Genomic DNA, 23152 nt, shown 5'->3' on the forward strand with positions numbered 1-23152 from the left:
CTGTGACATCATCTTGTTGAATGTTGGTGGCGCATTCTTCAAACCAAAGGGCATGAAGACAAACTCGTGATGAGCTCGCTCTATTCGGAAAGTTGTCTTTGGATGCGAGGCATAGGAAACTTGTTGCTTACTCTAAGCTTGTTGAGTGCTTTGTAGTCGACAGCAGGTCGTGCTGACTTATCCTTCTTTGCCACAAATATAATGGGTGCAGCAAAAGGCAAAGAAGGTCTAATAAACCCTGCGCACAGTAATTGAGACAATTATTGCTCTAACTCCCCCTCCGTAGACTTGGAAAGTCAATACGGGAACTTACTTGGAGGTGTCGAGTTGGGAAATAGATCAATATGATGGTCTTCTGGACGATTGGGAAGAAGCTTGGGTGGCAGATCATCCCGGAGCATGATGTCTTGGAACTCTTGCAGTGGAGCGGCTTAAAATGTTGTGATTTAGCACTGGACATAGACATGTGCACACATGGCACCCTTGCGGACGGGGCAACCTGCTTGAATATGAGAGATTAACAGAATTCCTGGTATGCTCCGATCACGGCGTATCACGGCGGGCTCATGTAAACCTTCCACAATCGTGAAGGTATCCTGCTGCCAATTAGGCGTCGGTACATGCTCATGGAACCACTGAATCCTGAGGATCATGTCGCACCCCATTAAAGGAGTCAGAATAAAATCCCGCGTAAATATGGCCTTCTGAACTTAAAAAGTAAAATGAATGGCCTTATTTATGCAACCTTGAACGTAGGCAATCTTGCAATAATATTTTGGTCCTGCATTAATTTTAGTCGCTGTACATTAACATGAAGAATGCGTTTATGCCACATATCAATATCTGCAACTACACCAATCCCATGTGCAAACATTGCTGCACTCAATTCAGGGTGGACAGTTGATAGAAGAAAGTGCAATGAGATTATCTCAAAACATAGCCTGGCAATATTAGCACCATGTTTCTTTGCTACAAGGAAACATCCTTATGGCCAGCTAGTATCTCAAATGGTGTGGTTCTACAATACAACATGCATGCATGCATGGAATGTTGACTCCAACATTAGTCTAGTACTAGATACCATCCCGAATGTGTGGCATGTGCATGAAGGTACATCCCTTACACAAGAAGAGGTTGACTGTCTCACAGCTACTGTAGGATTCAACTTGGAGAATGTAGGCTCTAATGCCAATGATGAAAGGAATGAATGTGTTGGTTCAAGTAGAAACATGACCCAAGAAGATTTAGGTGTGTCACCACGCCGTGCATACTATAGGTCAAAAGTGTCAAAGGCAGCATAGCAAGAGATTCATCTTGCAATGGCCCTTGATGCACGTGTTGTAGAGAGGAAGGTGGTGAAGCTTGGTGAGCATGAAGATTTTGTGATAGAAAGCAACACCAGCAAATCAGCTGGTTCTTCCCAATATGAAGTGTTAATAAAGGAGAGACCAAGTTGCATGTGTCCAGATTTGAAGAAAGGGCAGGAGTTGGAAATTCGTGATGTGTGGGTGCAAGCCGGGTGTGAACCCGTCCACTGCAAGCTCGTGAGGCACGAAGGTGCACCCCACTATCTTGGCAAGCTGAGGGGAGATGGCATCTTTGGAACTCCCCATATCGAACAGGACAATAAAGTGATGCCCGTTGGCCGTGCCGTATGCTCGAATGAGTGTCTTCTTTTTATCTAAGAAATCACTCTCCTTTTTACCTTGAAAGACCACCATGGGAACGGTGTTGAAAGCAAGGAAGACGGCATTCGTAGCTGAGGATGGAGGTGGGGTTGAAAGTGCCAATACATTGGCGACAGACGAAGTAGGCGCTTTCGCAGCCTTCTCGGCAAGCCACTTCGGACAATCCTTCTTGCCATGCCCAACGATGTGGTGGCAATGAAACCTGGCCGTCTTTCTTTTGGAGCTGGTTGTCCTTCTTCTGATCCTTATTCGCTGTGTTGTTTAAATGTTGCAGGGCTTTGGAATCTTTCTGGATCTGGTTGGGCTTTCCCCCGTTCAGCATCATCTCCTAATTCTGTGCGAGAGTCAGCACCTGCTCGTAATCCGACGGGTCGAAGTTCCGAATGGTAAAACAGATGTTCGTGTCTAATCCTCGAATGAATTGCTTCATCTTGGCACTCTCTGTCATGCCCAACTACTGCGCCAGCGTGATGACCTTGTTACTGTATGTCAACAGAGGCAAACCATTATGGGAGAGATGAAAGAACTCATCCTCCATGTTAGGCATATATTGGGGTGGGAGAAAACAGGCTTTGAGGTTGGCCAGAAACGTTGCCCAAACGAAATTTGTCTTAAACGTTGTTGGGTCAGTCTGCTTACTAGCTCAATGTTGCCACCAGGTCACCGCCTCACCCGTAAGATGATGGGCTGCGAGGGGACTTTATCTTGCTCATCTCGAATGCGCGCTAACAGAAAATGAGCTACAAACTGATGAATAAATTGCAAAATTGCGGAATCGCCACACTTCCTATCATACTTAACAAAATTGGGAGTGGACCGAGTGAGTGGTTTTATGTTTGTTGATGACGGAGATGTGGCGGTGACGGCTGATGCGCTCAAAGTTGCCTGCATAGCGGCTAACATCTATTTATGTTGGAGAAGTATCGCCTCTCGGTCTAGCTTTTGTTGCCTCTTTGCCTGGGCGAGCCTTGTGCGTCGCAGTGCCTCATTTTTGCATGCCTCACACATCTTCAAAATCTGTGGTTCCTCTTTCTTCCAGCGGCTTTTTTGCTTCTTTTTCCACTAGACGTTGTTTTGTTTGGTTCTGCTGTCTTCTGCTTTCTTCTAGTTGGGATGAATGTTCTTCGAGTTGTTGTAGGAGGACCCAATTCTAGTATAGAAGGTTCGCCATCACTTCTTGAGCACTTGGCGTAAGCGTATCTTGTTGGTAGTCTTTCTCCTCTTCAAAGTCTTCAAGGTTGAAATCTTTTCTTAACCCTTCCATGGCGCTTGATTGTGTGTCCTTTCCGGATCTCAACACAACCATACACTCCCGGTAGTCAAGGTGGATACAGACCAAAGCTTTGATACCAATGTAACATGCAACGGTAATCTGATCGTGTAATTTACAGCAAGACCTTCTTTAAACGTTTAGCGAGGAATTAGCATTGTTTACCATAAAGAGAGAAAAGTGATGAGGGTAGAGAGAGAATAGAGTCGACAACTGATTGGGTCCCTGTGCCCACTAAGGGCCCCCTCCCCCAATCAGGGGAGAATTTGCATGATACTTGGAGAACTGAGAAATCCAAAGAACACTCTTCGAGAGAGCATGGAAACACGCTTCTGAAGAGCTCACTGTGCACACATATAGCAGACCCAAAGACCTGAGAGGCAATGCCGACCAATACCAAGACCTTGATGCTGTCCACATGGGAAAGGGAGAGGCTTGTGCTGTCCACCGAAATGTAGGGTTATTGTGTGAGTGAGAGAGTGAAAGCTAGGAGTAATAGATCCTGTGAGAGAACTGAGAGATGACTGAAATAAAGAGCTGAGAATGAGCTGTGTAAAAGTGTAAAAGATAACTGAAAGAGCTGCTGAAACAGACCCCAAACCTTACTTCGTTCGCTGTCCCGACTCCCCGTGCGATGCGCTTCGTAACACCTTCCCAGAGGGCTGAATTGATGCCAAGGACTGAGGCTGGTCAGAGGTGGGTGGGGTGCAAGGCAGCCTATATAAGCAGCCCTCCCCCAGCCCATTCTCCTTCATATGTTCCCACCCTGAGGGGTCCCAGAAGGGCTCCTATCCTAGGCTGGACCTAGACCTATCACTAAACCTAAGATGGAAACACTAACCTACTGTTCTCCAGTGAGTACTAGTGAACAAGAACTGATCTTCTAACTTGACCTATGGCTGAGAGACTATCTTACGTAGCTTGTGCCTAACTATCCCTGGACAAGGGCTCATAAAGGGGTCACAAGCATACGACAAAATCTCCTATTAGGGAGCTATTACGCACTTGTCGATGTAGCCGGTGTGTCACTTTGCACCCAAGTGCAAGGGTGCATGTGACACTAAAGGGCACCAAAATCTTTTTGGATGATGATCTCACACTCCTATAGCAAGAGCGCAGGAGGGAGGGGATGGTGCGAGTTATGGCAGCAAGGCAAGGAGGGAAATGGGCAGCCTACAGAGACAGTAAGGTGATTATCCGAGAGAGGAGAGGGAAGGTGTAGTGAACAACACATGACGGTGTCAGACCCACGAGATGAGAGCACACAATAAGCTGAAGATAGCGGTGTGGAATTGCAATGGCAACCTCTAGTCCACACCGCTATCTTCCGACTCGAAGCTGAAACCCCTCCCCCCACTCGAAGCTGACCACTCATACTTGGCCTTTTATATCTCTGCCACCATCCCATCCATAGGGAGAGCGCCCCCCACGTCTGCACGCATTCATATCCACTTTGACCGTGCCCTTGACCCAGTGTATGTGAGTCACCTAGCCAGGGAGCTCCTAGCCCTACTTGGAGATCATATAGGCCTTGCTAGTGCCTCCGATACCCTTGTCTCAGTGGTATAGGACGCTGCTACCATATCCTTTCCCACGACCCGATCCATGCGGATCCAAGATGGAAAGATGCCTCAAAATCCTTGGTTCGATGACAAGTGCAGAGAGGCGAGAGCACACCTCACACAGGAGCGGGCTTTGGGTCACTTGACATCACAATAGGCACATAAGATCTTCCAGCGATTGACACGCCGTAAGAGGTGGGCCTTCCTCACACATAAGATGGATGAGATCATCATATCTTTCCGAGGAGGCCGCCCCCGACCATTGGATGGGGGTTTCTATTGGAAAGGAAGCCACCTATTCCCATCATTGACCCAGATTTGTGGCACACATATGCATGTTTTCTCTATGATGCCTAGATGCAAACACCACCGGAAATGTCCTCTTCTATGCCCAAGCCCACCACCTGTCACTTGTTCACCACACGGAATGTATGAGCTGCACTTCGTCGATTACACAATCGGAGAGCGGAGGATCATGAGGGCCTACGGAGTGAGCACTTTGCACATGGACAGGAGGTCCTAGCTTCGGTCCTAGCATAGATGTTCAATAGGGCTGTGTATCACGGCTTCCCACCTGCTTGGAGCACCACCTGTCGGGGACCCTATGGAGATTGGGAACTATCGTACCCTCATGATTGGCCATACTCTGGCCAAGATCTATGGATCAGTCTTAGAGAGGGAGCTCAGCATTCGTACAGAGGCTCGGGGGCAGTGTGCACTAGGACATGTGCACTAGGACAGGTAGGATTCTGGAGACAACATTCTATCCTAGATCACATCTTCACTCTGAGGGCTATCATTGAGGAGGCGAGGTCTAGACACCAGAAGGTCTACACATAGTTTGTAGATTTTCGAAAGGCTTTTGACACTGTCCCATGATCTCGCATGATCAGGAGACTACATGAGCTGTAGATTCCAGAGACATTGATATGGGGAGTGATGAGCCTATATGAGTCAGTCAGAGGCAGAGTTCATGCCCCAGGTGGTCTATCATATTGGGTGGAGAGTACGATTGGAGTGAAGCAGGGCTGCCCCCTGTCATTGACCCTCTTTGGGCTTTACATTGATGAGGTCACTTCCTTCATAGACCACCTAGGAGGCGAAGTATCTCCACTAGCCTATCTCGTGATACAGATATTGCTATATGCTGATGACATAGTCCTTGTCTCATCATGACATAGTCCTTATCTCATCCTCAACAGAGGAGCTGCAGAGACATTTGGAGGCCGTAGAGGTGTTTTGTAGAGAGAGAGACCTGATAGTCAACCTTGGGAAGACCAAGGTTATGGTCTTCAACACCTCACACATAGTGCTTCGTTGACTCAGTTTCACCTATCGAAATGAGCCAGTGGAGATAGTGCAGTCCTACACATATTTGGGAGCAACCTTCACAGGACCCCTTTTCACTATGACACATGCAGCCCCTGTACAATTCACATCGGGGCGGGGTGCTTTGGCATGATTGGAGAGACAATGCTTCCAGGCACACTTTCAGGATTCACCGACGAACTGTTGTCTCTTCGATACGCCAGTGCGACCGACTGCCATGTATGCAGCACCCTTCTGGGGTTGTGATCTACCAATAGCAGAGTGGAGGAGATTTGAGCAGCTACAGGTGACTATGGGATCTAGGATGATTCAGAGCAAGCCCTCAGTCCCTCATGAGATAGTACAGGTAGAGTTTGCTACGACACCACTACACACTAATGCCATCTTCCATACAGGGGATATTCATTTATAGAGTCTGGGACCTACTCTACTGGAGATTAGGCTGGCCTTGGAGTCATCCAGAAGATTAGTTGAGAGCGGAGCAGACACATGCTCCCCACCAAGATCCAGTTCTACCGCGACCACTTCCTTAGTGTGTCGAAGAAGGGATTCAGCATCAGACCCCAGTATCTCGAGGACAGAGAAGTCTCACATGCACTGAGGATCGCTATTGGGAAGGTGCGGGTTTCATCCTATCAGCTGAGGATTGAGACAGGGAGAGCAACACATATATCGAGAGAGCAACGGATTTGCATGCTATGCACACTAGGAGTGATTGAGATAGAGGAGCACTTTCTTTGCACCTGTCCAACCTATTAGGAGATCCGAGGGCGATACCATTGTCTCTATCAGGATGGGAGTGGCTTCGGCCCACTATCATGATTGATCCACTTCAATGTCTGCATTGGGCTCTATTTGCTTGAGGTGCCGACACAAGGAGACCTTGCTGCAACAGATCAGAGAGCAGCAAGAGGCAATCAGACCACAGGATATAGAGGCTGATGAAACACAGCGGCGAGTCACAGACTTCTATGTTTTTGAGTCAGCTCTAGGACACAGTGGGATGGAGGAGGAGGAGCTAGCCGATATGTGGGCATTCTGGATTACTGAGAGAGGGTTACATAGGCCACCTGCGACACGGAGAGCAACTAGAGCACCCTCTATTGAGGTCCGACCTACTACGGCTTTCCTCAGAGGAGACCGCTTGATACGAGGGGTCACTTTGAACATAGCTCAGTGGGTTCAGAGATCGAGGAGACCACGTCCCCCTTCGCCACCACAGCATGAGACAGCCCGACAGACACAGACGGCATCTCTCTTTGACTATGCTCTCTTGACTTGTTACAAATGCCAAAAAAGTTGAGTAACTACATTAGATTCTACAATAAAAAGGGTAAAGAATAATTGATGGTTTTGGTCGTTGTGTGGTTTGGGCAATATGTTTCATTTTAGAAATGTATCGGGATTTCTGTCTCTCGAAATGTGTTCTTTTTTAACATGTTTCTTGTGCTAGGAAGCATGCCACAATAAACTAAATACTAGTTTTGTTGTGAAATGTTGCTGCCCTATAAACATTTGATTGCTTGCTTAGGCTTTTAGCTTTAAGTTTATATTTCTCATTTATACAACATTTATACAGTGTAATTTGAAATTTGTGAGATATAAGTTGCATGTATCTCTTGATTTCTACAATTCAAATCTTGAATGCTCGATTATGAATGGCATTTAATTTTCCATTCACGTTTTAATTTCAAAAATTTATTATTCATGTATTATGATGAAGATTTGGCTGCATATACTCGGACCGTTTGCACGCTACGTATATGAAAGTTTGGAGTTAACTCTTGGCCCCTCTCTCAACAAATTTCAACTTACAAGCCAAATTCTTGTATGATTTGGATTCTTTGGACCATATTTTGCCATCTGTTGGGCATACTGTATATAATGGCATGTCTCACACTGTTGTATGCACCAAAAGTACAATCAGCGCAAGGGGAATTTGAATATGTTTTGAGGCATTTTCAAGCATCAGGAAAGACTTGTCTCGAGTTTCGCATGAACAAATTGGCATTGGTTTATCATTGGTGATAGCTACTACTTAGTCAAGTCCATCATACCTCTTTTAGATATGTCTTAAGTTTGTGATGTCCCTTTTGATGCAGGTTAATGTGAATCTAGCTGGTTTACCTGCCTTGGTTGTACCTTGTGGGTTTACTGGAGAAGGGAATCAACTTCCAGTAGGTCTTCAATTTATTGGCAATACCTTCGATGAGGTCTTTTTCGATCTTGCATCCAAGCAATTTACTTATTCTTGAATCGCTTGCTTTGAAATTCTTCAAGCGCCTTCCAAAGGTGTTCAATGAGATGTGCTAGTATGGGAAATTAAATTCTTGATAATCATCTCATTATACTTTAGGGTAATGCATGCTTATATAAAAAACAAAGAACAGATTTTAAAAATTGCTCTACGATTTAAGGGTGGTCCACTAACAAACTCTACTAAAACAATAGGGTGTATGTGCAAATGAAAAATCGAAGGACCTCTTCCTTCGATTTTTGTAGATGTTGGAGGAGCTCCCGTCTGCAACTGCCCGCCACCACCCCGTCGCCATCACCCAGCCCGTCTGGCCGCGCCCCCCTTGCCCTTCAGGTCCTGCTCTCTTGGCCGCGCCCCCCCTGCTCTCTTGGCCGCGCCCCCCTTGCCCTTCAGGTCCCCCCCCTTCAGGCCGCCATCCAGGCTGCCATTCCTGCGCAGCTGTTGCCCGTCGCCGCCATTCAGGCCATTCCTGCAGCTGCTGTCCGCCCCTCTTTTTTGCACTTCAGGCTGGGCTGCTTCAGGGCCCTCTCCGGGACTGTTGCTGTTCGTGTTCCGGGGTCTTCAAGCTGAGTTTCTGGGCCGATTCCAGGGATTGGCGGAGCTATTTTGCTTCAGCATTGAGCGGCCTGTTTTCAGTCTTGGGTTTGATCCTCATTTTGCTATCCCACGCAGGCTGAAGTTTGGGGCATTCATTGACCAAGTTCTTGGGGATTGACTAGTGGTTGGTTGCGAGTTCTTGGTGGGTATTTTCAGCAGAGGTAGCTCCTCCCCTCAGGACAGCGCAAGCTGAGACAATGGAGGGCACTAATGCCACTCCCGTCGCGGAACCTGAGGAGATTGAAGTCACAGTTTCTTTTCCTCTCGACATTGTGCAGATGATTGAGGTAGCAGAGGAGGGTTTTTGTTTGACGCACATCATTGGCTTTCTACCCGGTAGAGGCCAACAGTTACGTGATTGGGTGTACACCAGCATGGCCTCATTGGGTGTCTCAGTTACGGTTTTCTGATTGCTTGGCAGAGAGTACTTTTCTTTTGGCCTTCAGTCTGCAGAGCAGGCTCAAAGAGTACTTATGAGCTCACCGATTCAGTTTCAGAGCAGAGTCATCCATTTTTGGCCTTGGCGGAAGCACTTTAGTACTACTTCCCTGGGACCGCGACAGGTCTCTTTTTGGATGCTTTTCCTTGGACTTCCTGATGAGGTCAGCTCTTGTCGCAGAGCTATGGAGCATATGGCTAGTGTGGCAGGTACAGTCATCCCATCAGGTGCTAGACTTTCCTATGCTCAGTCACTTGCTGGTACAGGTGTTACGAGGGTCAGACTCACTTCAGAGTTCCCCCCTCCTCGACCTTTGCCTACTTTGATTTCGTACTCCACGGGAGATGGGGTCCAGATTCAGTAGAGGGTTTTGTACGAGGGTCTTCCTGATCAGTGTCTTTTCTGTCGGAAGAGAGGTCACTTTATTAGGGATTGCCCCAGTCGTCAGCCTCGATCAGAGACTTTGGATCCATCTCATCCTACGGGTGACCCAGAGCCTACAGTTTAGCCTTCAGGGGTCTGTGAGCCTACTTCGACTCATTCTGTAGAGCGAGAGGAGACTCCTCCGGGGGAGCCTTCAATGGACTCAGAGGACTTGGAGGTGCCTCCAATGGAACAGCTTTCATGGAGAGCTCGGAGGAGACGGAGACAGAGGGAGAGCCAGCAGCACGAGCAGCCCCAGGTACGAGCTCAGAGATGGCAGAGAGTTGAGACACATGTGTAGGAGACCCCGGAAAGGGGAGATGCAGAGGACCATCCGCAGGCAGGTCATGACACTGTGCAGGAGACGGTAGCTCAAGGAGTTGAGACACATGTGCAGGAGACCCCGGAAAGGGGAGATGCGGAGGACCATCCGCAAGCAGGTCATGACACTGTGCAGGAGATTGTAGCTCAGGATTTGATGACTCTTGACACTACTACCCCGGAGGTTCAGATATTTGTTCCTGAGACTAGCAGATGAGATCGAGCGAGATTATCAGTCATCCACGTTGACATGCACCTCGTCGCAGATTCTTTCTCTTCCTCTCACCTATTCGAGGAGCAGAGTTAGGACGGCTCAGCCCTTTTCAGCTCTTCTGGCTCCTAGACCTGACCCTAGGATGGTTGACAGAGATCTGCCCATTGAGTTTTGGCCCTTTTTGGCTCGAGGGGTTACCACAGACTCCCTCACTCGATTGGAACTTCTCCCGGTGTTTTGCAGACGGTCAGAGGAGGTAGAGGAGTACTTGGGATCTGTTACTCTCTCCAGAGAGGGGCACATTCTTCGTTTCTTCGCAGGCAGCTTTCGATCTCAGGGGAGCGAAAGCTGGTCAGCTGAGTTACTTGACAACGAGATTGCTAGACAGCTCATGAGCATGAGTCAGTTTTCACCGGTTCATCGTATTGTCGGCTCGCAGATTCATTCATGTCCTAGGACTCTCCGACTTGGCTTCGGTGGTAGGGCCTTTCTGTTTCTGTTCTTTGAGGTTCAGGGAGACTTTGATTTGCCCAGGAGTGCTGGTTGGTTTGACTTTCAGCTCCTCAGTTCGTGCCAGAGTACTATTCCCTTGGATGGAGCCATTTTACATGAGTTGGGGCAGATTTGGAGTTTGATCAGAGACCGACTTTGGATTGCACCGTTAGAGAGAGAGATTTGTGTCATTGCCAGTGGCACCCCCTCACTTCCATCCGATGTCTAGGTTGTCCATCATTTCATGGAATGTGAGAGGATTGAACGGCCGCAGATTTACCTCAGATGCAGATGGTCGTAGATCGGGAGTTCCTAGATTGCAGTTGCTTAGGGACTCCCTTCGGTTTATTTCCTCAGGGTTCCCTCCAGACATTGTGCTTATCCAGGAGCATAAGCTCTCCCAGGACAGGATTGACAGATGCAGATCCTTACTCAGAGGACCAGAGCCGGACATATTGGAGCCCAACGGATGGCACGAGGGGAGGAGTTTGCATTTCAGTTTCAGCCAGGTGGGCCTCAGAGATCACCCAAGAGGGTACACTAGTGAAGAGCAGGGCATGTTATGTTATTCTTTAGATTGAGAGCACAGCAGTTGGTGTTCTCAATGTGTATGCTCCCACGGATCCAGCCCACAAACGTGCTTTTTGGAGATAGCTCAGAGAGTCTTTTCCTCAGGCCGACACTTGGATTGTTGGAGGAGATTTCAACATGGTTGAATTCTCTGAAGACAAGTCGGGCCAGACAGAGGGTGGCCTTTCTGACAGGGAGAGAGTGGAGTGGGATAGTTTTGTTTTGCATGCTGGACTTCACGATGTAGCTCGATTGGATGACTTTCGTCACTTGGCTGACAGTCTTCAGTTCTCTTGGTCCGGGGTTTTCCATGGCTCTCTTTCTTTGGTCAGACTTGATAGGTTTTATGTTGGCCAATGGGGCCAGGCCAGAGGAGGACATTGGGATCGGCCCGGGTTATGTTTTATCTGACTATGCTCTAGTCCTATTGCAGATTCTTCCTACCTCTCGATTGGAGCTCTCGATTGGAGAGTACAGGCTCTGTGAGAGTTCCGGACTTTGTTTTTCAGGACGCAGAGTTCGTGGAACGGTTGAGAGAGGCTTGGTTGTCAGAGGACACTCCTGTGGATCAGGGCTGGTTGATGTGGGTAGAGAGGGCTTTGGCTAGAGTCAGCATGGCTTGCCAGTTGAGGGTAAAAGAGGAGAAGGAAAAGCTCAGAGTCAGAGATCAGAACGCAAGAGGGGAGGTATCCAGAATTCAGAGATTGATTCAGAGTTTTCCTCATTCTCTTTTCATCAGAGGGCAGCTTTCGGAGGCTCAAGAGAGACTAGAGGAGATTCAGGGCAGGAGGGCCCAGTTCAGGTTTTACTCCCAGCAGACGTTCTGGATCCAGAAGGGGGATAGATGCTCTAGAGAGTTCTTCAGGGCAATGGGTCAGAGATACTCTTCGTACAGCCTTCGTAGACTTGTGGATGAGGCCGGGTCTCTTCAGACGGACCCTCACCATTTTGTTGAGATCACTTCCGATTTCTATTCCACTCTTTACACCGCCGATCCAGTCACCGAGGAGATGATCAGAGCCAGAGAGGAGATTTGGAGCCATGTCCTCCAGATGGTCTCAGACAGGATGAGTCTTTCAAAGGCTCTCGATACAGGATCTTTGGGCGAGACATTATGCACAGGTATGATTTGTCTCATCCCGAAAGGGGGAGGCAAGACAGTCCTATGCAATTGGATACTCATTACACTTCTAGGGACAGCCTACAAGATCCTAGCGAAGACCTTGGCTCTTCGCTTAAAACCTATGTTGCCAGATATCATCAGAGCTACTCAGACAGGATTTGTCCAAGATCGGAGTATCTTGGATAACATCTTCACCTTTTGGGAGGCCACTCACTGGGCGCAGGAGAGTCAGCAGGAGATTGCAGTTCTTCTTCTTGATTTTGAGAAGGCTTATGACAGGGTGGACTGGGGTTTCTTGGAGGGCACTATGAGGAGGCTAGGCTTTAGTGATAGATGGATTTCATGGGTCTCCTCACTCTACTCTCACTCTTCTAGCAGGATGGTGGTCTATGGAGGTAGAGGACCGGCTTTTCAGCTATCCAGATTATCCGGAGAAAGCTAGCCTACTAGAGTACGGCTAGACTTTCTTTGGCCGGAAGAGCGCTGGTACTCAACCAGGTTCTACTAGCGACTATGTGGTACGTTGCGTCATGTTGGTGCTTTCATGCTGACTCGATCCGCCAGGTGAGGAGATTGCTTCGGAACTTTCTGTGGAGTGGTGGTGATGGTTCTGAGGACACTAGGGCCAGAGTTTCATGGGATACTATCACTTTACCCTCCTCGCAGGGAGGACTTGGGGTTCTTGATCCGAAGATGCAGGGTAGAGCCCTTTTAGTCAAACTTCTTGTTAGAGGTTTGACTCCAGGAGATCAACCGTGGAAGCAGTTCCTACTGCATGGGATTCACCAGTGCACCCCCAAAGCAGCAGGCCAGTGGGCAGGTAGAGTCAGTTTGATCTTCCTGTCGGACCAGCATTCTCAGCCTTCCTCACCACTGGTGAAAAGGCTTATTCAGATCTGGGATCATTTTCGACAGCACCTCATCAGAGCAGTTCCCTCCTCCAGAGAGGGAATTGCCCGACAACCACTTTACCATAACCCCGTGGTTCGGTATCAGGGATCTTCCCCTGGTACAGAACTCAGGACTCCCTTGGCCCGATGGCATGCTCAGGGGGTTGTGACAGTTGGAGATTGGTTCAGGGGAGGTGTGGAGATGTCAGAGGAGGTGATCAGAGATAGACACGGGCCACTTGGATAGATTTCTGCCACCAGATTATTGATCATGAGAGCTATTCCTCAGTAGTGGAGGGATATACTCATAGATCCACCCTATGTTCACCCCATCTCTACTTGGTCAGGTTGTTTTAGTGAGGCTGGGCTATGCATTGGAGTTCGTTTAGGACCGGCACCGTTTATTTATTTTGAGGCGGACTCCTCTCACAGATTGTATCCCACTCAGCCCCTGTATCGGCAGGAGCTCATTTGGCAGAGAGTCAGGGTCATTGGTTGCCTGGGTAAGGAATGGGCCACAAATCCTTCCAGGTTGACCATTGCAGAGGATACTAGATGGAGACTTTGGATTTTTCAAGGTCGACCTCTTGCGGAGCTTGACTGGGACCCAAGTGAGTGGGCATGGCCTGCTCTGGTGGCAGGCGATCGTCCTCTTTCCTTTTTCCAGGTCTCGACGAGGGTTGGTTACAGGCTTCAGCAGAGAGACTCTCATCACCTACCATCTGCCTCCTAGCATTGGCACGCACAGGGACTTACTGCAGAGCTCTTGCTGAGCTACTGGACTCACTTTTGGGGCATCAGTAGAGCAGGAAAGTCTCCTACTTTCTTTGGCTCACTATACATAGAGGCATACCTGTGGGTACTTGGCTTCAGCAGATGGGTAGACCCTCCTTGTGTATGCGTTGCCAGCTTGCAGAGGAATCTAGCAAGCATTGTTTATGGAGCTGCCCCAGCTCTAGATTGAATGTGTTTGGCTGCGTCGTTTGTTTGCTGAGCTTCGTCTTTCATTGAAGGGTCCTTCTCTGATTCTCACTGACAGTCAGAGTGCTATAGCAGTGGCAAAGAATCATGTGTTTCATGCTCGCACGAAGCACATTGAGGTTCACTATCACTATGTCAGAGAGAAGTTGCATGTAGGAGAGATCAGTATGATCTATGTGTCAACACATGACAATGTTGCAGATATCTTCACCAAAGCACTTCCACGTGAAAAGTTTGAGGCATTTCGCAGTGCCCTGAACTTATCTCCTTTTGGTGATTGATCATTTCCTTGTACATGACATTGGCACTGCAAGGGGGTGTTAGAATTATTATTATAATCTAGCAGTGACCAATGAAATGTAATAAGTAGGTTAGGGGCACTTTTTCCTCTTTAAAGGTTTTCCCCCCTAACCCCAGTTAGTTCACTAATTACGGTTAGTGAAGGATAAGGTTTTGTCACTTAGTCAAAACCTTTCCCTGCTTTGTATTTTTCTAACTTCATCTATTGCAACTTACGTTCAACACTCTTTTGCTCTCTCTCTCTTTTCCTTCAAGACGCTGGGAATAGTTGAGGTGCAGAAGAAACTACCAATGTTGCAAAACGAAGAGGAGACCAGCCACCAGAGTCACCCATTCCCACTATTAAGCATTCTCAATGTAGACGTGTTCTATCCAAAATTCTTGTGTACATACTTCTTGGATGTCTCCAATGGGCTGGTTACATAATTTCTAACCGCCATTATTTTGAGGTCTCCAAAATAGCTTGTGTCCCTTCACCACATGAGGCTATGGCCAAGTGTCATTTGGCATGTGCCTCCAATTTGGCATCAAATGTCTTTGATTTGTCTAGAATGGACAATGATGCCTATAGACAAAATCGCAAGAGGGAGCCTCTAGCATCAAAGTACTTGAATTAGAATTGAAAGAACTCAAGCAAGGTAGGGGGGAGCCCCCCATGCCAGTGCACTAGATACAATAACGTAAGAAAATGTATCTCTAAAAGGGGTCCAAACACTACAGGTCAGGGTCTCGGGGCCCTAAATCTCATAGACCTGCCCCCTTGAGGGCCACCATATGCCCGTCAGGGACCTATCATGATCTGCCTCTCACAAAATACTTCCCACTTCCCCTCCTTGCGTATGATATGATATGATTGTATTAAAGTCTTCTTGAGACCCTTTAGGTTCTTTTTTTGCAAAGAAAGGAACCTTTTATCGATGCTTGAAAGAAAACCTCATACAAAACAACAGCCCCAAAGGGGCTGAGTATGGAAAAAACCGGAAAAAGGCTGAAAGAAGAAACCAGCCTATTCCAGAAAAACCCAGCTCACTGCCTAGGGAATCTCTGGTACAGGGGCTAACAGCCAAGTAGGGGGACTATACAACCAAAGAATCCCTCGCGGAGTGAATGCGTAGAAAACTCCTGCAGGCCAAGCCTTGCAGAAACGTGCACACCGCTCGATAGTCGCTTTGGAGCCTGGAGTCCCACGTTCCCAGGTGGACCGTAGAGTGTAGATGATATCCTGCCAGATGGCAACTAGGGTAGCCGAGAATGGAACTGGGTGCTCCCATCACAAGACTACAACAAGCCACCCAAATATTCCAGGCCGTGATGCTGGCTTCCACCTCCCATACACTGTCCTCCCTAGGAAAAGGAGGAGCTAGGCTGTCAGGAGGGACTGCCTCGTGGAGTGCTATCCTCTGGATGCTCTGACCATGTATCCGGTAGGCTGGGGAGATCTCATCGATCTGATACGCATGTCCTCCCTTTGTCAACCAAGCCACCATCCCCCAGGTGTAGTCTCTCTGAAGACTCTGCATATGTGTCATGATCCTGAGGGCTCCCATCCAAATCCTCACTGCGCTATGATAGCTCCACAAGCAGCAGTGCGGGATAGTCTCCAGGGACACCATTGGAGCAACAATGGCACTGCCCCTCCACTCACATTTGCTCCAACCACGGTCCGATGGGCAAGCCTCCGTGGCCAGCAAGCCAGAAGAAGTATGAATCTTTCTCGATCGCAACTTGGACCACAACAAGGGGGAAAGGAAAAGAAGGGAAGGGCAGGGGGGAGGATGCACCGCACAACAGTGTGGGGGAGGGACATTCATGAGTTCTAGAACTCTTATCTCATGCATTTTTCTGCAGAGGTCCTTTGCAATGTCTTTTTACGTATCTACGTGCACCAATTTGTGTTGATATCATTAAGAAAGCCTTGGTTAGAAAAGCATTCTGCCATCAGAAGTGTGCAGTTGCAGTAAACATAATTCTATATATTTCCATATCCATGGGTAGGGCTGCACTTGAGAATGGCGATTATGTACAAACAGTGCTCATTCACCTTGGGGAAAGGGAGGAGGCTGGAACAAGGCAGCCACAGTGGGGAAGGTAAAAGAGAAGAGGGGAGCGGGAGATGTAGGCACAACAACAAGGGGAAGGGGCAATCATTACATTTTCTGTTCTGCAAGTGTGGGATTTATGATGGATGCTATGGTTATGCATATGCTGCTGAACATGTTGGCACCCTCCCCGTCTAGCTGCAAGATAAAATGTATTAGGACAATGACTTAATTGGCACAATCACTAGAGCGTTAGTGTTATTTTCGCAATACTCAGACTGTGACAGATGATCACAGAAACCTATGTAGTGGTGGTTGGATGCTTAAATTTGAAACTTTCATTATGGTATGCCTGTTTTTGAAAGACTCGGAAAAATCAAGATTTCTGTTTTCGTCCTCTAGAATCCTATCATCTTGATCTGGGTTGGTTCTGAAAGAATTGATTACATGAGAAGCAGCAGACCCAGCAAATTTTGGCTCTATTTGACTTGGGCAAAAAATTTGTGCCTCCATGGCTGTTCTGTGAGAAAATATTACAGCTGTAAATACTTTAATGGTACTTGAAAGGTGCTTTCCTCTTTAAAACTGTATTGCCATGTGGACACTCGTATTAGCAAAAGCAGCAAGACTCAGCACTACTATCTTAAGGTTGTCAGAGTCCTACTGTACTGAGTCCTGACATGGAATGCTAATAGATTGAAGCAGTTTATTTATCTGCCTCCATATGTGACTTGACCATGATGATCTGAAATCCATGCTAGGTGAAAGCTCGGCAATGTGCTGAACTTGAGGGTGCTTATGCTGAAAGCTAATTGTGTCCCCCTTATTTTTATTGTGATGACAGGAGAAGCTGCTTCGAATAGGACACATATTCGAACAAACACTGCAACCGTTTAGTTTTGTGGCTCCCATGCTCTAATTTAATTGTCATGCATGATTCAAGAAACTGCAGCATTGTAGTTTTGTGGCTCCCATGCTCTGCTTCTATTGTCATGCATGACTCAATATGCTCCTTCCCTTTGCAATTGTTGTTGGTTTTGAACGTTCCATTTTGATGAGTCCATTCAATGCTATTGAACAGCTTTGCACAGATTTATGGACATAGCATACCAAAGGTTAATGGCATTCACAACAAGCTACACTTGTTGCATTGTGATGGGCAAGGAGACTAAACTCTCTCTCTCTCTCTCTCTCTCTCTTTCTCTCACCTCCCCGCCCCTCCCAGCTAAGCGCCTCCGCCCTTTCTTGCACCTCTCGTTCCCTTGCAGCTCCCCCCTCCCCCTAGCATCTTCCCTCCCTGCCTCCAGCCCGTCCCTCCCCCTTCCGCTCTGCCCCGCCCCACTTGCAGCTCCCTTCCCTCACATTTCCTCTACCCTCCTCTAACCAGTCCCTCCTTCCCGCTCTGTCCCAACCCCCTTTCCTACGCCTCTCCATCACCAGACTCAGGTCCCTCCTGGACTTCTCCATGCGCCTTGTTTGGTGCTGTAACCCCTACAAAAACGATGTTGAGGAAGGGCAATGAGCCCCCAACCCCCCCCACCCGACCGCTTCTAACTCTGGTAAACTGCAAAAAAAACAGCAAATGACATGGTGAAACAGCCACACACCTAGAAGAGTCCAAGCAGTCCTTGCTGTCCTTCACTTTCACAAAGGTCTCTAACAAAAAAACATCAACATATCAGCACCCGCCAAAAGGGCAGCCAGAGGTCGATGATATCAACATGACATCAACTACCACCCAATCGTAGCAGTCTACAGATGGACAGTACAGCTGTGGAGAAACTTGCATCCACGCAACAGCCTCAGCATCAGCATATACAATAACTTCATTAAGGTAAGTGCATTAGTATTACTTCGGCTCCCCCCCCCCAGGTAAGTTAAAAATTAGGTAAGTTAAACTGCCTAGTGACCAAGTCTATGTGACATTGACTGGCATCTACAATGTAAATTGGTTAATCTCGTTCAGTTTTGGACATGTTTCATTGATTCATCCTTCATCTCATTGTAGTCACAAAGTACAGGAAGATGAGGCATTGATCCCAACCCTAGCTTCATTATCGACATCATCCTTGGCAACATCATCTTCATCATTGGCACCCGCTTCAGTTTTGGCATCAGCATCGGCATCAAAGACTAGAAGGGCATGTCGAGGCCCCCCCTTCTATCCCCTTACAATATTTCACTTTTCTTGTCACCTCTACCCCTTAGTCAGGCACCCTTTCCATAGCCAGCCACCTCTACCTCAACCATCTCCTAGATGTCCCGACACCCCTCAGTCTTCTATCATCTCCACCCCTCTACCCCTATCTCCTATCCTACTCACTCATCCCCCCTTCATACCCTATCCATATTAGTCAAATTAGTCACATCAGTCACATCCATCGCACCCGAGGACTGGGAGTAGCTTGTCATGGAGGCTTATCATCGATGTGTGAGATGGCGCAGGATAGATTTATCCATAGCCTCAGTCAAGAGGTGTCGTAGCTCCGTAAGGAGCTTGTTGCCATAGCAATAGCCTCGAGCAGTGGACCAGCAATGGAGGCATAGATAGCTACCATGCAGGTGGCCATCTAAGAGACCCTCAGATGGGTGGACATTGCGAAATGGGAGCCTGTGAAGGCCATCATTTCGGCCACCATTCTTGAGTAGCAGCTGAGAGCTAGTAAGGCTCTCGACATTACAGATTAAGGATATATGGAACATAGCATGGGATCCCACTTGAGAACACTCTCTTATGATTCGATTTAAGGACACTCATGCTTACCTTACAACACCATGTAGGCGTACTATCCTACAAGACCACCCTTAGATCCATTTGGATGAGAACCTCACACCCTTGCAGATAGAGGGACGTGCAGCCTTCTACAATAGTTGAACATGGCATGCTAGAAGGGTAAGTGGGTACTGCTTTCAGATGGGCGGCTTTTGATATGCCGTCGCGAGCATCTATTGCCCCCGTTGCAAGGGGATGGGGTCTCAGAGAGTTTTTTTTCCCCGAAAGAAAAGAACCTTCTATTAATGCTTAAAAAATTCATACAAAACAGCAGCCCCGAAGGCGATGAGTATGAAAAAAACCGGGGAAAGGTTGAAAGAAAAACCGGCCTGTTTCAGAGAAATCTAGCTCAGTGCCTAGGGGATCTCTGGTACTGGGGCTAACAGTCAGGTGGGGGGACTATACAAAGAGCGAATCCCTCGCGGAGTGAAAATGTAAAAAACTCATGCAGGCCAAGCCTTGCACAAACGAGCACGCCTTGCGACAATCGCCTTGGAGCGTGGGGTCCCACGCTCCCAGGTGGAGCGGAGGGTGTAGATGATATCCTGCCAGATGGCGACCAGGGTAACCGAGGGTGGAACCGGTTTCTCACCCATCACCAGACTGCAGTGAGCAACCCAAATGTTCCATGTAGTGATACTGGCTACTACCTCCCATACGTTGTCCTCCGGAGGAGGAGGAACTAGGCTATCAGGAGGGACCACCTCATGGAGCTCAATCCTCTGAATGTTCTGACCATGTATCCATTAAGTTGGGGAGATCTCATCAATCTGGAATGCATGTCCTCCCTCAGTCAACCAGGCCACCATTCCCCAAGTGTAGTCTCTCTGAAGACTCTGCATACGGGTCATGATCCTGAGGGCTCCCATCCAGATCCTCGTTGTGCTGCGGCAGCTCCAAAGGCAGTGCAGGATCGTCTCCAGGAAACTAGCAGAGCAACAATGACACTGCCCCTCCACCTGCATCTACTCCAACCACGATTTGATGGGCAAGCCTCCGTGGGTGGCCAGCCAAAAGAAGTAGGATATCTTCCTCGGCTGCAAGTTGGACCATAACCGCGTCCAAAACCTGGAACGGACGTCCCAGGGTACTCTCTGGGCCACCCAATGCCTCTCCCTCGAAGGGGTCCATCTGAAGCCTCCTGCCAATCCGTGTGGTGTAGTAAAAGAGGGGCACCTCGTCCACCTGCTCAGTAAGGCCACCCTTGGAGGGCCAGAACCACTCTCCCGGATCCCACTGGACCTCTCGCAAGGGTCTACCCTCCCCAAGCCAGACGTGCCATCTGGGGGCATCCTGCTCTGAAATACTAGGAGGGTCAATGTGCCACTCCTTCCCCCAATTGTCCCACCACTTTGATCATCTGCTAGTGAATCCCATCAAGACTCCCATCCATCTCTAGGTCTCTCTCAGTGAGCGCCTGTAGTAGGCCTCCAGGTCCTACATGGAAAAAAATCATTTGCGTGCTGTCTCGCTGCATCATCATCCTCAAGGGGACACTAGTTCGAGAAAACACGCCCAACCGTCTGCTATCCATCCACACGCTAAGTGCCTTCCTCCAGGACTCAGGGTTGGTTAGGTCAATCTCTCTCATCCGTTGCGCTGTCCCTCGCAGATGCGCCACGGCGCTAAGCCTCGCCTCTGTCTCCATGGGTAATCTGCTCCATCTGCCAAAGAGCTCCATCTGCCAAAGAAACCAGCTGGTCCACTGTCCCATTGTGCCCAACCAATTGAGTCCGCTGTCCTAGCATACGTCCCTCCTGATCTTTGATCTTTAGGTGCCACATGAGGGGCTAGCGCTCAAACTCCTCTCTGCATTTCATTGGAGCACTGATGAGACTCCCTACCAGTCTCTGCCAGGACCCTGTGAAGGCTCCTCATCAAGGGGGAACCCTTCCTCGTAAGGGGGCCTCTGAGAAGATCCATCTATGTGAAGGCTGCCACTGCCACTGCCCCCCAGTGCGTGGGGTGTTCCTGAGAAGCCCTCGCTGTAAGAGGAGCTTCCAAGGTTCCGCACTTGGGGTGAGGCCACGAAATCAACTTGCCCAAGAGGGCTCTGCTCTGCATCTTCGGATCAATGATACCCAAGCCTCCCAGTGCCTACGGCATGATCACTGTATGCCAAGCGACTCGGGCTTAAGTATTTCACGTGCCATCTGAACCTGCCCATAGAAAGTTTCGAACCAACCATTGGAGCTACTAATGCACCCTCTGTGAAAGCACCAGTAGGAGGCGATATACCAGGCCGTGGCAAGAAGAACCTAGTTTGCCACTAAGGCATGACCTGCTAGGGAGAGTTTGGCCGAGCTCCAGTAGAGAAGCTTGCACCGTACACTCTCAAGGACCGAGGCGATCTGTTGCTCTGCTGTAATGTCAATACCGACCTGCCATCCGAGATATCTCGCTGTCTGGCCCCGCGGTATCCATTTGAAGCCAAAGTCGCTCCCCCACTCATGGATCTCCTTTGTCTCCTCAGAGCCTAGAAACCTATGGACTTTGTCCATTTATTTCGTGCACCCAAGGCCTCAGTAGATAGCCTGGGCTCCCACGACTCTCCCCAAACTCGGTATGGTGCCCTCTACATACAAGGATGTGTCATCTGCAAACTCAGAGTCCAGCAGCTCCTCCTCCTGCCCGATTGGGAGCCTCAACCTTGAGTAGTAGCCTAGAGCCTCTACCACAAACAAGAAGAGGAAGGGAGGAGCAAGGGGGCAGCCCTGGCGGACCGAGCAAGAAAGAGGAAAGGCCTCGCCATGTGCCCTGTGATAAGCATCTGGCTAGAGCTCCTTGCATAAAGCACAGAAACTCCTCTAGTCCATCTGTCTGAGAAACCCAATCTCCGCATAGTTCCCTCAAGAAAGGACCACTCCACCCTGTCGTAGGCCTTCTCGAAATCCAAGAGGACGGCCAATGGCTGTGACTCCTCCTTGGACTAATCCACTGCCTCCCAGAATGTGAAAATGTTGTCCAGGATGCTGTGCTCTTGGACGAACCCGGTCTGTGTGTCGTGAATGGTGTCAGTAAGATGAGGCTGTAACCGCAAACTCAAGCCCTTGGCGAGGATCTTGTATGCGGTATCAAGCAAGGTGATCGGTCTCCACTGCCGGATATCTAACCTATCCCCCCCTTTCGGGATCAAACAAATCCACCCCCTCAGGGACTGAGGGAGGGAGCCCGTGTCAAAAATCTCTTGGCAAGCTAGTCGGAAAGGGGTGGAGATGATCTTCCAGAAGTTTCAGAAGAAGGCCGGAGTCAAGCCATCCTCGCCAGGACACTTCTGGGTTGGGAGAGCCTTGAGGGCTTCCCAGAGGTCCTCATGCATGAAAGGCTCCTCCAGACTGCTGCACAAATCCTACGAGACTAGGGTAGGAACGTGATCCCAAACTACCTCCTGGGCCACAAGACTAGCTGTAGTCATCCTCTCTCTCTGAAAGAGCTAACTATAAAAACCTATGGTCAGGTCTAAAATCTCCTGCGGTTCAGTGTGCATAATGCCATGCGGATCTTGGAGACGTTGCAGCTGCGTGCCTATCTATCGCGGCCCAGTGTTATGAAAAAACTGCTTCTCATCCTATCCCCCTGTTGTACCCCCATCGGGCTCGAGAAGAGTGATAGGAACTCATCCCGTCGAATCTCCGTGTCCTGAAGCTCAAGGCGAGCGCTCTCAAACCTGCCGCTAAGCCACTGAGATCTTGAGTCTTGCTCCCTGAGCCGCTCTATGGAGGCGAGGTCTCTCCTCAGTGCCCGCTCGTGTTGCTGAAGAACCCTCCTCTGCCTAAGGGCATAAGCCTGTAGCTCCTCACTGCTCCTCTAGATCGCATCGGCCACCCACGAAGTCAGTCCTCACACGTCACCGTCTCTGTTGACTGCTGCCAAATCCCTGCCAT

General features: G+C 48.9%; 1 protein-coding gene across 1 annotated transcript in view; it reads left to right on the top strand.

Annotated features, from left to right (window-relative positions):
* The window catches only part of LOC147898375 (Amidase family protein), a 100050-nt gene extending 82243 nt beyond the window's left edge, over positions 1-17807 (top strand). The window contains exons 9-10 of the mRNA XM_087379817.1: positions 7952-8062; positions 17340-17807. Coding sequence (XP_087235943.1) covers positions 7952-8062; positions 17340-17414 — 186 coding nt within the window. The 3' untranslated portion in view covers positions 17415-17807. The remainder of the gene's footprint in view (positions 1-7951; positions 8063-17339) is intronic.
* Positions 17808-23152: the final 5345 nt, after the last annotated feature.

Source organism: Dipteris shenzhenensis, chromosome 9 (genome assembly GCF_047967505.1).
Source record: "Dipteris shenzhenensis isolate YYH24624 ecotype China chromosome 9, Dip_SZ_1.0, whole genome shotgun sequence".
NCBI lineage: Eukaryota > Viridiplantae > Streptophyta > Polypodiopsida > Gleicheniales > Dipteridaceae > Dipteris > Dipteris shenzhenensis.